At 50.8% G+C, this 15298-nt stretch overlaps 1 protein-coding gene across 6 annotated transcripts in view; it reads right to left on the minus strand.

Moving 5' to 3' along the window:
* FGFR3 (fibroblast growth factor receptor 3) overlaps window positions 1-11522 on the minus strand; it is a 55695-nt gene extending 44173 nt beyond the window's left edge. For all 6 annotated transcript variants that reach the window (XM_072037849.1, XM_072037848.1, XM_072037847.1 and 3 more), the window contains exons 1-2: window positions 11365-11522; window positions 10273-10508 (exon numbers count right to left, since the gene is read on the minus strand). In XM_072037849.1, the coding sequence (XP_071893950.1) occupies window positions 10273-10459 (187 nt within the window). In that variant the 5' untranslated portion in view covers window positions 10460-10508; window positions 11365-11522. The remainder of the gene's footprint in view (window positions 1-10272; window positions 10509-11364) is intronic.
* Between the last annotated feature and the right edge of the window lie 3776 nt (window positions 11523-15298).

A 15298-nucleotide genomic window follows, 5' to 3' on the forward strand; every position in this document is an offset into this window, starting at 1 on the left:
AGGGTAGTTTCTTTTTTTTTTTTTTTCAACTGATTGTGGGTTTTAGATATATTACTGATCACGTTTACAATGAATGAAAATAAGTAAATATTCCCCTCTTTGCAAGCTTCCCTTGAGTTACATAAAATGGCATTTTTCAAAGATCCCTATTTCTCAGTAATAAGACACAGAACTTCAAGGCCTCTCTGCTCGCTGTTTTCAGCTGTGTAAAAGGGAAAAAAAAATAATTTGGGGGCCATTCTGTCTGCATTCTTAGCAAAGAAAACAAAGGCCAAACATTTGAAATGCAAAGGTCAGTGATTAAGCCCAGAAATCCATATCTAGGCATCAAAATGAATAGCCAGATTTTAAGAGTGCTTAAGTGCTTTAAATGCAGAGCCTGACCTGGCTCAGCATCTTTCAAAACCAAGCCTGTTATTTCAATGCCTCAAGCGAGATGGAGGTGCCAGGTACCCAAATTGCAGAAGTCTAATCTCCTTTTCGTGAAGGCTGAGCCGTTGTAATCTAAAGTCGCGAATGACAAACCAAGATTTTATTAGTTAGAAAGCACATCTCACTAAATCTGCAACACTTTGCCCTTCTGCTAAACTCAACACTTACTGCCTTCAGCGTTACGAGAAAGAGTTTTGAGAGATGGCAAAAGAAAAGCGGTTGTAGAGAATTCTTTTATTTCTCCTCTTTAAAGAAGGCTGCTGAAGGGATTAGACAGCTTGGAGTTCACTGCTCTGTTAAATCAACCTTACAGTATTTTTTCAGCTTGTTTGACTTGCTGTTTCTGTATACATTTTGTGTTTTCACCTTTCTGCATTCAAATCCCATGCTAGCGTTTGTTCTGGGCTTCTCACAGGAAACTTGGTCAGCTCTTTATTTGTATTAAGTCTACGGAGTTATAGAAAACAGACTTGGAAAACAATCCCTAAATTAGCAGGACTTACCGGCATACATGCCTAGGCGCACACACACGGAGCGCCGCATACCATCCTACCCGAACGCGGCGTTTTATCATTTCCAGCAGCAACAGCAGGGCATCGGGTTCAGCAGCACGGACCTTTTAATGGTCTCGTGCAACCGTATCTATTACAGCGGGTTTCTGACTGCACGTAATAAATTAAGAGAGAGTTCAAGGAAGTCATGCGTGTCTCAGTTCCCACTCCCTACAAACTGCTTTAATGCTCCCAAATAATCATCCGCTAGGAACTGAACCACGGTAGGCTTCAGAAATGCCAGCAGCAGGTTAGACAGCTCCACGCGCAGCTATTTTAATGCATCCAATAGGAAAGGCACTCTCTGCACAGCGTCCTGCAGCAGGACACAGCCCGTCCTGCCTGCAGGAGCCTGGGACCTTCCACAGGCTCTCTGAGGCACCTGCTCCATCCTCCGTGGTCTGAGCTTCTCAGCTTTTCTCTTCTTTCCCCCCAAAAAAAACATGTCTAAAATCTCTTCTTTCTGCAAGAGAGCTCCCAAACATCCCTGTGCGACAGATGCCATTGCGACAGCAGGGTTGGTCATTGCAATGGGAAAGAGGAAGGAGGAAGCAAAGAGCCATTTCTCTTCTGCAGACAGACACCGTGGGACATAAATCTGAGGCCAGTGGCCACACACGGGCTGGATTTGTCTGAAAGTTAGGCACTGATGGCAAGCTCCAGTGGGGCTCCCTTGGGTGGGATGGGTGGATGAACTACCACAACCCAGCAACACAAGCCAAGACATGAAGTCGGACCCTCCCCACATATTTATACCTATTTCTTCACGAAGATGTATGTATCCATACAAAGAGTGAGAGTTGCTCATAGCAGTGAGACCATTGAGCAGTTCAGACCCACAAGTGACCCAAAACCTGGGCTCTGGTCCCTTCACTCCCTCTCAGAGGACCGGCATCTAACTCATCATCATCTCCTCTTCCTCCCGACCCCGAGACACCGTGTGCTGCTCCTACAGCTCCTCCTCACCCCAAAACCAGTCAGGCTCAAGCAGTGGCGGGTGTCATTCCTGCAAAGACTGCACTGCTTGTCCGTGCCTCATTTGCTATGCACTGGGAGCAGGGGGGCGGAGGGGACGAAAACCTCCACTTCAAACATTTACGCATATTTTGAAAGCACCTGAGAAGGCTTCAGGCGCCTTCTGCCAGGACTAGCACATTCCACCGACACGATTACCTTATCCAGAGGGCTCCTGGCAGGAAGCATTTGCCTTGTGTGTGGGGTTGTGATAACCAGAATCAGGCTGGCAGACCAGTTTGCAGGGCTGCAACCCACCAAAGAAATTGGAGCAGCGGGGACAAAGCTGTCCCTTTTTCCTGCACCAAGGGAGAGAAGGGTACAGGGGAATTGTGCCCCCCAGCTGCCTGTGTGGTTCCTCTCCCTCCATGAATACATCCCAAGGAAGATGCCCACTGCTTTCTCAAATCCCCCACTGCCAGCAATGAGGGAGAAATCTCATTTCTCCACTAAATATCACACAGGTTGGAGTCCCTGTACAACTCAACAAACACGTGCAAAGACTGGTTTTCCCTTTTTTTTTTTTTTCTTTTTTTTCTGGGCTGCAAGCAGGTGGTTAAATCAGCGGCAGATCCCAAAGCATTTCTGGGGCAGGATACTTCAGATTTGGGTTTCCTTTGCCTCCGTGTCTAAATGACAGCAACACTAATCGAACCACTGGCCAAAAGAAACTGAGATGCGACCCTTTCGTCTACACTCTGGGGGCTCCCATTTGCTGGAGCCTCTTGCTCTCCTCTAACAAGGGGTAGAAGAAATGATGGCAAGAGAAGGTGCCACAGTCAAGGCGCCTCTCTTTGAGATACCCAAGGCTGAATGAAAGATCTAGGATTTGTAACGTAGTATCTACACTGAAATTCTATGGTATTTACTGTATTTATACGGTATTTCAGCTAGGCTGGGAGCTGGGGATGCAGCTGCGTGAGGACAAGAACATGGTTTTACTGGGGATCTCCAAAGCAAACATCAGCACGCCCCAATAGCATTTTATACTCTTGCTCCCTAGGCAGGGAAATCAGGAGCCTGGAAAGCCTGAAACTTATTTTTATGCTTAATTACAGTTCTTGAGTGCTTGACACCAGGCACTCACTCATTACGCGTTTGACACTGATGCCTTTGGGCTCACGGGGAAGGAACGCTTCACGCTCGGCCATCACTCACTACGTTTGCAAGCGCTTAACGCAGAAGGAGGTGGCTGATGGATTTGTAGCAATTTCAGGAAAGGATGCAGAGAGGACACCATCTGCTCTTTCTAACTTTTTTTGCCTTCCTTTCTGAATTTATCAGTTCGTGGACTGGGAGGCTGAGGCTCCTCTTCCCCCAGCTCTGCAAAGGACAGGCAAGGACGAGGGGCGCGATGGGCAGGGGGAGCTCTGGGCTGCCCACTCACCAGGCACCCAACCCACCGCACGCTGCAAGAAAGAGGCTCTCTGAGTTTTCCCTGAAAAAACAACAACAAAAAAACTCTTTCATGTAAAGCTGCAGGAGCGTGCGTAACACACTGGCTGTAAAATGAATATACTTTTTATTTTATTTTGCAAGTGTTCCCCCCTGTTCCAACTGCATTCGTTCGTGCCTTGCGCAGGAAATACCAGCTAATTTATGCACCTCCATTTACTGCCCCCCCCCTACTTCTGCACGAATCCCCAGCTATTAACATAACTATTTAAACTGGACATGTTTTCTTAAACATTCCTCCTCTTTCATAAACTGCCAAGTGACAGTTGTTTACTGTCAACAAGCCTGGGTACTCCAAGACAGGGAGAAATATGCCCTTTCAAAAGGCAGACATATCGGCTACCAAAAGAAGATTAAAATCTGGTGTTTTTCTCTTCTCCCTCCCCAAAAATGCTTTATTCGTGCGGGCTCCACGTGATACAGATCAGCAGAGATAACGCTGTGTTTAATTCCGATCATTCTTTTAATTAAAGATTGGCTTATGGAGGATTTATCTTTGGTTGCACATGCTAGTTGTCAGTGCACACTCCAAACTCCCTAATCTTCCCACTGCAAATGTTCCCCCCCCCCCTCTTTTTTAGCTCCGATACCCTGAGCACATCTTGGGGAACCAGCGTGCTAATCTTGCACAGACCCTGCTATCGGCCACAAATAAAACGCTTGCCCTGGGGATCTATACAGAGAAGTTAAAAAATTTAGGAGGGAAAAAAAAAAAAATCAAATCACTGTTTACTTCAAGACCTACAGTCTCCTAATAAGCTGCTGAAATATTTTGCTGGGAGGGAATTTCTTGCATCTGAGTCTTGCACATGAAAGCAGGGAATAGGAAAAAAATACAACGCAGTTCTCTGAGAAAACCATTTTTCCATGGCTGCAAAGTGCTGGGGAAGCTCCTCCAGCGTTTCTCTGCTGTACCATGGTTGTTCTGCTGTAACCCACATCATGCCAACTCTTGGTGGGGACAGCACGGTGACACCCCAGAGCACCATGCAGAGGGGTCCGGGCAGTGCTGGTCGCTCAGATGCCACCAATTTGCATCCAGGCTGGATAGGGGGCATAAAAACCTGCAATGGCTCGGTGCAAAGGCAGCTGCTGGCCAAAAGTGAGATGGAAAAAGAAGGTCCCAGGACAGCTTGTTCCCAGGGGGACGGGAGGTCTGGGGATGGCCCTGAAGCAGCAGAAGCAGGCACCTCCCCACCTCCCTAAAGTTTCCTCTGCTTGTTAAAATGTTTGGGTCATTAGAAAACTTTGCGAACAATCCCCGCTTATGCTAAACAGTCGCTCCCACCACGATCTGTTCAGGGCTCCAGCCTGCTCCCTTGGAAATCAATGGGGGCTTTTTTGCTCAGGATTCAATAGGCGCAGGATCAGGACCTCATTATGATTTTTACAGGACTACAAGCAGCAGCGAACGGTGAAACCCCCGAAACAAAGCAACGAACCCTCTGAACTGGGAGCCAAAGTCACCCCTGAAGGGCCTTTACAAACTCTGCCAAGCATCCAGATAAAGTGAAAAATCCCAATTCTCAGGAAATTTCAGTTGTTTGACAGGGAGAGCAGGAGGTTGACGAGGGCTGGTCGCATCATCTGGACCCAGGAGCATCTCCTGTACCTCCTTGCCCTCAAAAGAAAAGCCTGGATAGGCGTCTATTTTGCTTTCCCCTGGGAAAACACCCATCTCCCTCCAAAACCCACACAAATCAGCACATTGCCACGGAGCAGCCTGATGTTTTAAGGCACTCCAGCAGCTCGTGGGATGACCACCGCTGGTCCTGGTGGCTTGGTGCTCCCAGGGCGCGCTGCCTCGGGCACGCAGGGCAGCCTGCGCGGTTTTCCAGCCGCAGATCGCAGCCCCAGACTGCGTCCTTCCCTCACCCGAGAACTTGGAAGCCTTCTCCCTTCTGAGTCATTAATACTTTTAACCCCTCGCAACCTGCGGAGATGGCACGGCCCCAAAATCCCACAGATGCTCGACGTGTAAGCACATGGTAATTGTTTTGCATACGGCTCGGCGCGATAAAGAGACTACAGCGCGCTTCCAAGGTTTAATATAACCTTCCTATTGAACCGAGTCTTTATCTTCCCCTCCTCTCTGGGCTTTGAGGAAGCAAGGCCAGCTCAGTGAAGCTAGCTCCCCCTCTGCTACAAATACCACACCTTTTTTAGATGAATACATCTGAAACTGAAGCGGTTACTGGAGAAGTGCTTTCTCGCTTTGCTGCGCTGCAATTCTTCAAAAATAAAAGCTTCGCTAAGTTGTGTAACCTGAGCGTCACAGCAAAAAAAAAAAAGAAAACAAAAACAAGGAAAAAAAACAATTTAACTGCTGGGCTTGTCCCTATCCACCTGAACGCTGCAACCCCCCCCCAGATAGCCTATCAGAATGATAGGGCAGGTTTACGTCTGATTACCTTTCACATTTTAACTACGAAGTTTACCAAAGGTTTTACTCTGCTCGTATCTCACAGTTCTTGTTTGCTTTTGATATTACAGAAACTTCCTGGTCATTCAAGCCAAGGAGCTGATACTTTAGGGGGAAGCAACATCAGGAATACCGCATTCACCACAGGAATAAAAGCCCTTCTTCACACATCCAGAGCTTTAAATCATATCTATGGCACTTGGCAACCTGAGCTGCGAGCTATCGGGAAGGGGGCGCTGGGGCTGTCAGCTCCAATTCAGGGAAAAAGCACATTTTTTTACGAGGTCACCAGATAAACATGCCAAAGAGGGGCAGACAGCAAACTATGTTTAGCTATGATAAGCTACGTAGGAGGCCTAGGTAAAAAAGCCCGGGTATCACAAGGTAATTTAAGGTGCTTTCAGCATCAAATGTGTCTTCAGACACGGCTTTAGCCTGCATTTTGCCCAGGGGGTGCTATGGGATTTACTCTTCCAGCAGCCCAGGCTGCCCGCTTGCAGGGACCAGGCATAGCTTTGCCCAGCTCCAGCCCCGTTTGCTGACAAAAAAAAAGAAAAAAGGTGGGTGTACAGAGAATTTGTAACGAGCCACTGTCCCCTGGCACCCGGCCTGGTACGTGGAGGGGAATTAAGTTTATAAACCAAACAGTGTTCAGAGGGATGAAACAGCAAATGCTGAAAGCCATCCACCAAACCGCGCTGCCGAACGGCTCGCAGGGTGCTGAGTCAGCAGGCTGTTTCAGGCTGCTTTTCTTTTCTGAAAAAAGCAGAAAAAGGTATGCAGAGCCAGACAAACCGACTCCTGCGGCACAGGGAAAGTTACAAGCATGTAGAAAGCTACAAACAAGAGGTAAGTCCTTTCAAATGAGGAAACAGAATGAAATTAACATCGGTTTAATCGATCCCTGTGCATCAGGTCCAGCCCAGCTGGGAAAAAGTCGCCCAGCTAGGAAGGGAATTTCACCTGCCTTCCTTCTAGAAATATCTGAACTCGCAGCATTCCCTATTAGCATCCACATACACTAAAAACTGCCAAAAGCTAAACTCTTGGGGACAGCATGACCACTTCTTCACCTCTTCTGAAGCCTCAGGGCTCGTGCCCAAGCTCCGGCACCGCATCCTGCCCCCTCCAAAAACGTCCCGGCCGGCACAGACACTGAGCTTCAGCTACAGCCCTGCCATGGCTCTGCCTGCCAGCTGACAGGGCACTGTCAGGAAGGTGTTGGTCTAACGCTGCCGTGAACTGGAAATTTTGTTAACTGGTCAGAAACCAGCGTCACCCCCCTGCCTTTTTGGGTCCCTGACTGAAAGAGCAGACGCACGCAGTGAGCGTGCTGAGGACAGCTCTCTGAGCACACAGTCCGGAATCAAAGTTCACTTTTACTGACTATACACGAAGGGCAAAAAAATGTTTCCCAGCCTTACAGAGGCGGAAAAAGCCCTCCCCAAAATTTAGCATGAAATTTCTCTTTGTCCAGGCTGCAGGACTGGGTCCCTCTAGATGGGAACGGTCCTGGTGCAGTGGTCATGATGCACCAAAACTTCAAAACCCACGCTGGAGCAGGCTGCTGGACAGGTACGCTTTCCCCAACAGCCCTGAAGATTTGTTGGAGAGAGTCATAAAAGTTAACGTGCTGGTCAGAGTGGCTTAGTTTAATGGCATGATTTAATTAGCAGATCAACACTTCGCTAACACAATCTTCAGATTTACTTTCATCACGTTCCCTACCCCTTGGTTGTTAATGAAGCCTTAATTAAAAGAAAAAAAAACACCCTCAGATTTAATTGGAGTGACCCTTGCCAATACGTGTAGAAGATGTGGGGTTACACAGCCACTGGCGAGCACGTTGGTGAGTCAGCCTCTGCCCTGGAACAGACTTTTTTTGCTAGGTAAGGGATAGACAACCAAAAAAAGCCATATTTCATCATCCTTCACTCGTGTTTTATTTTATTACTCAATAAAACATGCCAGTCTCAACTTTAAAGGCTTAATTGCCTTTTTTAGCTGCTATTATTAGAGGACAACTTTTTATCTCATAGCTTCCCACTGAATCTAAAGGGTTTCAGGTCTCGGACACGAAGTCAGAAGCACCACCAATTTATAAGGGGCTCCTTTTAGAGGGTTTAAAAACACTTCCCTGAAGGGACCACGTGAACCCCGAGCCCTGCTCCAGTGCCGTGTGGTGAGGGCAATTTCAGGGTGACCTTTGGAACATTTAGGTACACAGAGCCAGGCCGTCTGCAGCGTGCACCTCGCACCCACCGCCGGGCACAAGCTGGCTGCATAAAGCAAACCGTCCAAACCCAGAGCATCTCCTGCCATTTCCAAGCAGAGAAGTGACAGGAATCCATACGTGCCCCAGCTCAGCTAAATCCCGTATTGGCACCTTTTCCACGCTTTTGGCTCTCTGTACAACTCTTTCAATGCGCATACACATCTCCGGTTGCTAACTCCCGAATGCTAAGGAGCCCTGAAATTCCCCTTTTTTCACATATATTGTAGGCAGACAGACACTTACAAACCAGCTACAGGAGACAGGCCAGTTATCAGGAGCTTTTAAAAGCGAAACGCTGCTGTTTCAGTCGGTCTGCTCTCTAAGAAAACAGCCAGCGTTACTTGACATTCACAAATCGTACGGAGTAATATCTTTATCTGAATACTAATGCAAATTGGACGGGCTTTTTTATATTGATGTCTATTCTGTGGCTGCTGAATAGAGTGACCGCATGCTCAAGGCTGCAAAGGAGTTCACTGACCTCCCTAATCATCTCTGTCATAGCCCCTGAATGACATACACATTCAATCCTGCCTCGCCTCTCTACTTTCATTCATAAAAAAAGAAGGGGGGGGTGGAAAAAAATTGACATTGTTCTTCCTGCAGCAGCCCCGAGAAAGGGAGAGAAGAGAAACTCGGCCCAGATGAGGCCCCTGGTGTTTTTAGTTTAGCTTCTATTCAGCAACAGCCCCGCCATCTGCCTCCTTCCTGCCAACAGCCGAACACCTCCCTGCGGAGATGTTAAAACCTGCACCCCCTCCACCTCCGCTAATAGCGAGTATTCATATTAGCAAACATACACATACCTCCAGAATGCCTCCCTTCAATGTGTGTTTTATGTAGCTGAGTATAGGCACAAAGCAGTAGCTGTTATAGCCTTCACAGCCCCGTGTGGAGAATTAGATCACTGGGGAAAAATCCTTCCAAGCCCCTTTATGGAAAATAAGGCCTTAGACTGTAAATGCAAAGCCCAGCGAACAACAACCCTCAGTAATGAGCCAATACCCCATGGCCCATTTGACCAGGAGAAAGAATTTGCTTTTTTACCATGCCGTTCAAAGGCTGAAAAGCAAAACGTGTTTTTGCTCGGCGCGGAAGGTTTATATCCTTTACAGTTGCTTTTGCACAACCTCTCTCCCACCCCGGGTCGGGTGCCGCTGCCCGGCTGAGGCGCCGGGCGATGCTCTGCTGCTGCTTCCCCGCGCACGTGGCATTGCAGTGCCTGCCCTCACAGCCCCCGTTGCAAGCCCCTAGTGCTTCAGGTTGATGGGACAGCCTTGGGACATCGCTAGGTGGCATGGGGACCCTGGAGCCCTCCGCTCGGGGGCCCGATCCTGGCTCCTGGGGGGGCTTTCCCAGTGACTCTGCAGCGAGCGAGCCTCATCAGAAGGATTTCCGCGGGAAATCCCAATGCATGGCCGAGCTCCCCGCTGTCCCAAATGGGATGTCGTCCCCCTGGTCCCCTGGTACAGCCCCAGTGCTGAGACCCGCAGCAGGCTGTGACACCTGGGTGCTGACACGGGGCTGCTGCTGGCTGCCCGCACCCACCTCAGCCGCCCTGACACAGCGGCGGCGATGTTTGCCCCGTAAATCAGTTCTTTTGGCTGTGAAAAATGAGCCAAACGACTTACACTAAGAATCTGGTGTTTTATTAGGACTTTCTTGAAAACAAAACCAACCCCCGGTGTGATTTATAGCTTTAACCAAAAGGGGTATGAAAGTAATGCCCCCACCCCCAGCCTCCACGAAGCCCATTTATTCCCCTGTCACTTTTTTGGCAACCAGGCTTCAGACCCTTTCGTGAACAATGGAAACTTTTCTGCCGGGTACATGCAAGCTGGAAGACGGGGGGCTGCGAGGGGGCTCCCGTCCATTAAACAGCTTCGAAAAATAAACAGCGACTCAGGTAGCAGCTGAGGCGGATCAGCGAGAGGCGGCGTTTCAAACCGGGGGTGATGCGTATAATTTTTTTTTAAGACTCGGTGACTTTTTTTCCCTCCTTTTAGGCCACTCGACGGGGTGTGGGGGGGGAACAAAACCACCCCCTGAGCCACCTCCTCGCCTCCCTCAGCCCCCCCCCCATCCAACCTCTGCCCACCGACCAAAGGGGGCGAAGCCCTTACCTGCCGGCTGCCCGCCGCTCCTCTCCGCCGCTCCTCCGCCTCTCCGCCGAGCCGATGGCAGCCCTCCGACGGCCGCCGCCAGGCAGAGGCACCAGACGGAGCCCCAGGCCGCCCCCATGCCTCCGGCACGGCGCCGGGGGAGCGGGGCCGCCGCTGCCTCCCCTCGGCCGCCTCCCGTCTCAGACATCCCCCGGCCGCATGCTGGGCGCCGCTCAGCGCTCCGCTCCGCCGCCGCGCTGCGGGGACAGGCAGGGAGGGAGCTCAGGGGGGGCACGGGACCCCCCCCGGCACACACACCCCAATATGCACACCCCAACAGCCCCAGCCCCGGGCACACGCACCCCAGTGCACGCACACCCCGATGCGTAACCCCCTCCGGGCATGCACACCCCGACACGCCACCCCCCTAGGGGAGAAAAGGGGTGGGGGGAGGTAAGATAGTGAAATAAGTAGGAATGGAATAAGTAGGGGGAATGGGGTAAGTAAAAGTAATGAGAGTAATGGGATAGTTTGGGTAATGAAATAAATGAGAATGATGAAATAAGAGCAATGAAATAAAGGAGGAGAGTGGAACGAGAGTAATGAAGTAAGTAAAAATGATGAAGTAAGTAACGAAATAAATAATAATGGAATAAATAATAATGAAATAAATAATAATGGAATAAGTAATGAAATAAATAAGGATGATGAAATAAGTAAGAGTATATAAAGTGTGTAAGAGTATATGAAGCGTGCAAGAGCATATGAAGTATGTAAGAGTATATGAAGTATGTCAGAGTGAGAGTAACTAAGAGTATATGAAGTATACAAGAGTAAATAAATAAGAATAATGAACTAAGCACAAGAAAATAAATAAGAATAATGAAATAAATAAGTGATAAAGTGAGAATAATGAAATAAGAGTAAGAAAATAACTAACGAAGTATGCAAGAATAACAAAGTAAGGATGCAATAAACAGTAAAAGAAATAACGCCAGAATAAGCGATAAGAAAGACGAATAGTGACAAAATGCGGGACCCTAAGACAAAGCACCGGGGGATCGCGAAGCACCGCTCCCGCAGCGGCGTTGGGCAGCACGGAGCGGCGCCTACCTGCGCAAGCCCCGCGGCCGGCCGCGCACCGCGCATGGAGCCGCTGCTGCCTTCTCCTCCTCTTCCTCCCCCTTCCTCCTCCTCCTCCTCCTTCTCGTCCTCCGGGTCCCGGCCGCGGTGCCGGCCGCCCTCCCTCCCTCCCTCCTCCGCCGCGGCGCTCCGGCGTCTGCCCGCCGCTGCTCGGGCGCGGAGCGGGGCGGCCGCGCTGTCCCCGCCCGCCGGGCCCCGCCGCCCGCCCCCGGCCGCCCCCGCTCCGCCCCGCAGCCGCGGGGGGCCGCGCCCGCCGCCCGCGCTCCCCTCCCTCCGAGCCCGGCCCCAAAAAGGGAGAGGGAAAGGGAGAGGGAAAGGGAGAGGGAGGGGGGGGCCCGGCCCCAAAAGGGAGCCCGGCCCCAAAAAGGAGCCCTGCCCCAGAAAGCAGCCCGGCCCCAAAAGGGAGCCCGGCCCCAAAAAGAAGGGAGTCCGGCCCCAAAAAGATGCTCCCCCCTCCCCTTCCCCGTCCCCCACCGCCCTAGGATGTGAGGCTGGGGGAGGTCGTCTCATAGGGAAGGGGGGTTTGTTAACGTGGGGAGGGCAGTGGGATGCGTGTGGGACCCGGCGCTGTGTCGCGGCACGCTTATTTATTTATTTATTTTAAATTTTTATTATTTGGGGATTTTCTTCTGGAGAGGCAAGAGTGCGTTTTGGGAGCTGCTGCAGTTTGGGTGAACGGGGGTGGTGGTAGTGGGGGGACAGGGCTTTGGTTCAGCCCCGGGATGGGTGCTGGGGAGAGGCACCGTGCCCACAGGGCTGCCCTGCTGCTCCCCATGGCGAAGCCCCCGGTGTGCTGCCCGCGCTCCCAGGGACTCCTTCCAAACACCCAGCATCACTGGTTTCGTGTGGATGGGAGTAATCGCATCCCCCTTGGGCTCTGCGTGCCTGCTGTCGCTAACCCGACCAGCTACTCCAGTAAAACCTGGTTCAATGTCTCCTGTATCTGAGCAGCTGTGATTTCGGGTGCTGCGGTCATCTCAGGCACCCCCAGCCACAGCGACGCGCACCAGCCACTGCCAGCGAGCCACCCGAGCTGCTTCGCGCCGAGAAGTCACAGCTCTGCTTTAATCCCCTTGAAGTAGCAGCTCGTTCACCAAAAATAGATGCAAATATTATCAGAGCTGAAAACGCTTGGCATCAGGGGCCCAAAAAGACTGAGAGCTCGTGTTAGAGCTGAGCCAGGGATTTTCGGGTCCCAGCGCTGTGCTGAAATCCAGGGGAGCGGGGAGGTTTCGCTCCCAGCGCCGTGGAGAGGTTTGGGGTTGGCGCTGTTGTTGCCGAGACCGGGATCCGTCCTGACACCTTTATCAGGGGCAGGGAGACTCTGACATCTCAATACTGCCGCATTGTGTGGGGAGGCATTGAGACGGGGCCGCCGCGAGGAAATCCTACATGTCAGCGGAGACCCTCGCCGGTGACACCGGCAGTTCAAATGAAAACAATGGAGGGAAAAGCAGACGGAGAAAGGAGAGTGCGGTGGTTTCACCGTCACAGAGATGCCTTGGCAGCGTGTCAAGCTGCACGATGTTTGCTCTCGCAACTGCTGCGCTGGAGGTGCCAGAAAATCGATAAAAATAAAAACAGCGGCAGCAGCGTAATTATAGTGGGGACAACACCGTGCCGTCACTGCCGTCATTGTTTTGAAGATGACTTTTTGGAAAAGCAGGGCCAGATTCTGATCTCGTGTGAAGTCAGCAGGGGAAGAGCGACACCCGTTACTGTGACTAATATGAGCCCCGTTCTCCAAGAGCAGAGCTGCAAAGAGGATCAGGAGCTTCCTAAGCCCACAGCTAAAGCCAAAATGTGATAATTCGGGGTGGTTTTTATATGCTGTGACCATGCCACTACGTCAGGTGAAACCAAAGGCATTCATGATTGTCCTAGAGCGGGGTAATAGGATGGAAACGGCCGATCCCAACCAAGCAAGTCTTAATGTTGTAGGGAGATGAAGGTCCGCATCTCAGATCAAGTCCTTTAATGGTTTTGAACTGTTTTTCATTTGGAGGAAAACTAAAGGCTTATAACATTTGGAAGCCCTTTACAACAGGAAATCAAAGAGGGATTGGGATAGTCCTGCATGAAGGACTTCAAGGTTCACAGTTTTCCCCAGAGTGGGATATTTTTAGGTTTCCCGTTGGGTAACCTCCGGGGCAGCACGCGCAGACCCGATTAAGCGCAGATTTCCTGGTGTTGCTTTGTCACTGTGTGGCCACCGCAGCGGAGCCCGGGCTGCAGTGCCGTGCGCTGGAAATGACGGCTCTGGACTGCATCTCAGCCACTTTCTTACTATAAAAAATCCCATGTACTAGTAAATCCTGCACAACACAATTGCATTTTTTTTAGGACTACTACGCTATAAGCCATATATTTAGCCCCAGCGTTTTCCTTCCACCTCAAGCTAGGAGCGTGTACTCCCCTGCATGCTGGGGTACTCTCACTGCTGGTGTTTGTTCTCCTTTTACCCTTTATAAGCTTTCCCTGCCCAGAACTTTATATTCGGTTAGCCTCTTAATATCCAGAGCTGTCAGTGATGAAAATCAACCCCCTTTCAGCAGCTCAGGGATGGCGAGCGGCTGCTCTCTTCCAAGCGAGCAGCTGAAATACGATGTGATCAGTGATGCTCTCGGTGTCTGAGCTGATCACCATCGCCTCCGCCTGCCCAGATCCCACCAAGGTGGCTCTCTTGGGAAGAGGCTTGGGGAGCTTTGCAGGCTCTGAGGGCACAAACAGGGCTAAAACCCCTCTTTGTGCCTTTCCAGAGCCCTGCCCAGAAGGAGGCTGCTAATCCCTCCTAAAGTGTGACCCGTTGATGGTCTCAAAACAAGTTAAATGCAGGCTGCTGTCAGCAAAATCGACTGCAGGTGTGAGTGCTGTGAGCAGTCCCTTCTGCCTCTCCGTCCAGAAGGTGGGGATGGGACAGGCTGTGAGATGCCTGTCCAAAAGCCCTTGGCGCCAGGGCTCCTCATGAGTCACCTTTGGTGACGTTGCTGGATGAGAGCACGGGATGATGTGGGTTGGGATGGCATGAGCGTGCTGACGGCACGCTGCAGGAAACAGTTCCTGCATTAATACTGAAGGCAGAGCAAAGAAGAAAGCTGAGCTTCGCTACAAGTTTTAATATGCTGGGTGAGATTGACCAGAATTACAGCGAAACGTGGTCACACAAGCCTGAATCATATCGGGTTAGGTACACTGAATAAACATCACCAAATATTTCTTATCACAGCTAGGACCCGTGAGCCAGGCTGAGTGCTGCAGCCCTGCTTTAGCAGCTCTTTAACAAGCTGCTCCTTCAGCCTGATGGACTGCTGTGAGGTTACAGGAGACTGGATTGAAATATTGGTTAAAGTGTGTGTGGGTAGAAGCCCAAATTGCCCACCCCTTAGCACCAAAGGGTTAAGAGCAGCAGCAGAGGCAGACCCCGGGATATGTTTCCAGAGCTCACGTCACTATCCATTTATATCAGTCAGGTGCATTGGAATGGCTAAACCAGTTTTTATTAGCTAGCCAGCCCAAAGGACTGCGTTTCTGAGTGGGTTTATTGAATTTCCAGCCCATCATCCTTGTTGCTAAGATTAAGGGTCCAAATGATTGTCAGGGCAAACGCAGCACGGGGTTAAGCCACCCCATGAAGGCTTTCTCTGCGCCTGCACATGGATCCCCTGCAAGGTGGCTGCAGCACAGCCTCACCCCGTACAAGTTTTGCCCCATGGAGCAGCGTGGAGAGATGAGAAATAGATGGTCCCAGCAGGGGCTGAGCAATTTGAAGTGAAAAAGGAAGGAGTGATCCAGAGAGACGCACAATGCCTCTTCTGCAGGAGCTGCGTACGGGGAGGTGCTGGCAGAGGTAAGATCATTTGGCAGCCTGGCGAGCGAACGATTGGAGGAAGCAGGGAGGAAAAAA

This window comes from Anas platyrhynchos, chromosome 4 (genome assembly GCF_047663525.1).
Source record: "Anas platyrhynchos isolate ZD024472 breed Pekin duck chromosome 4, IASCAAS_PekinDuck_T2T, whole genome shotgun sequence".
NCBI classification, from domain to species: Eukaryota; Metazoa; Chordata; class Aves; order Anseriformes; family Anatidae; genus Anas; species Anas platyrhynchos.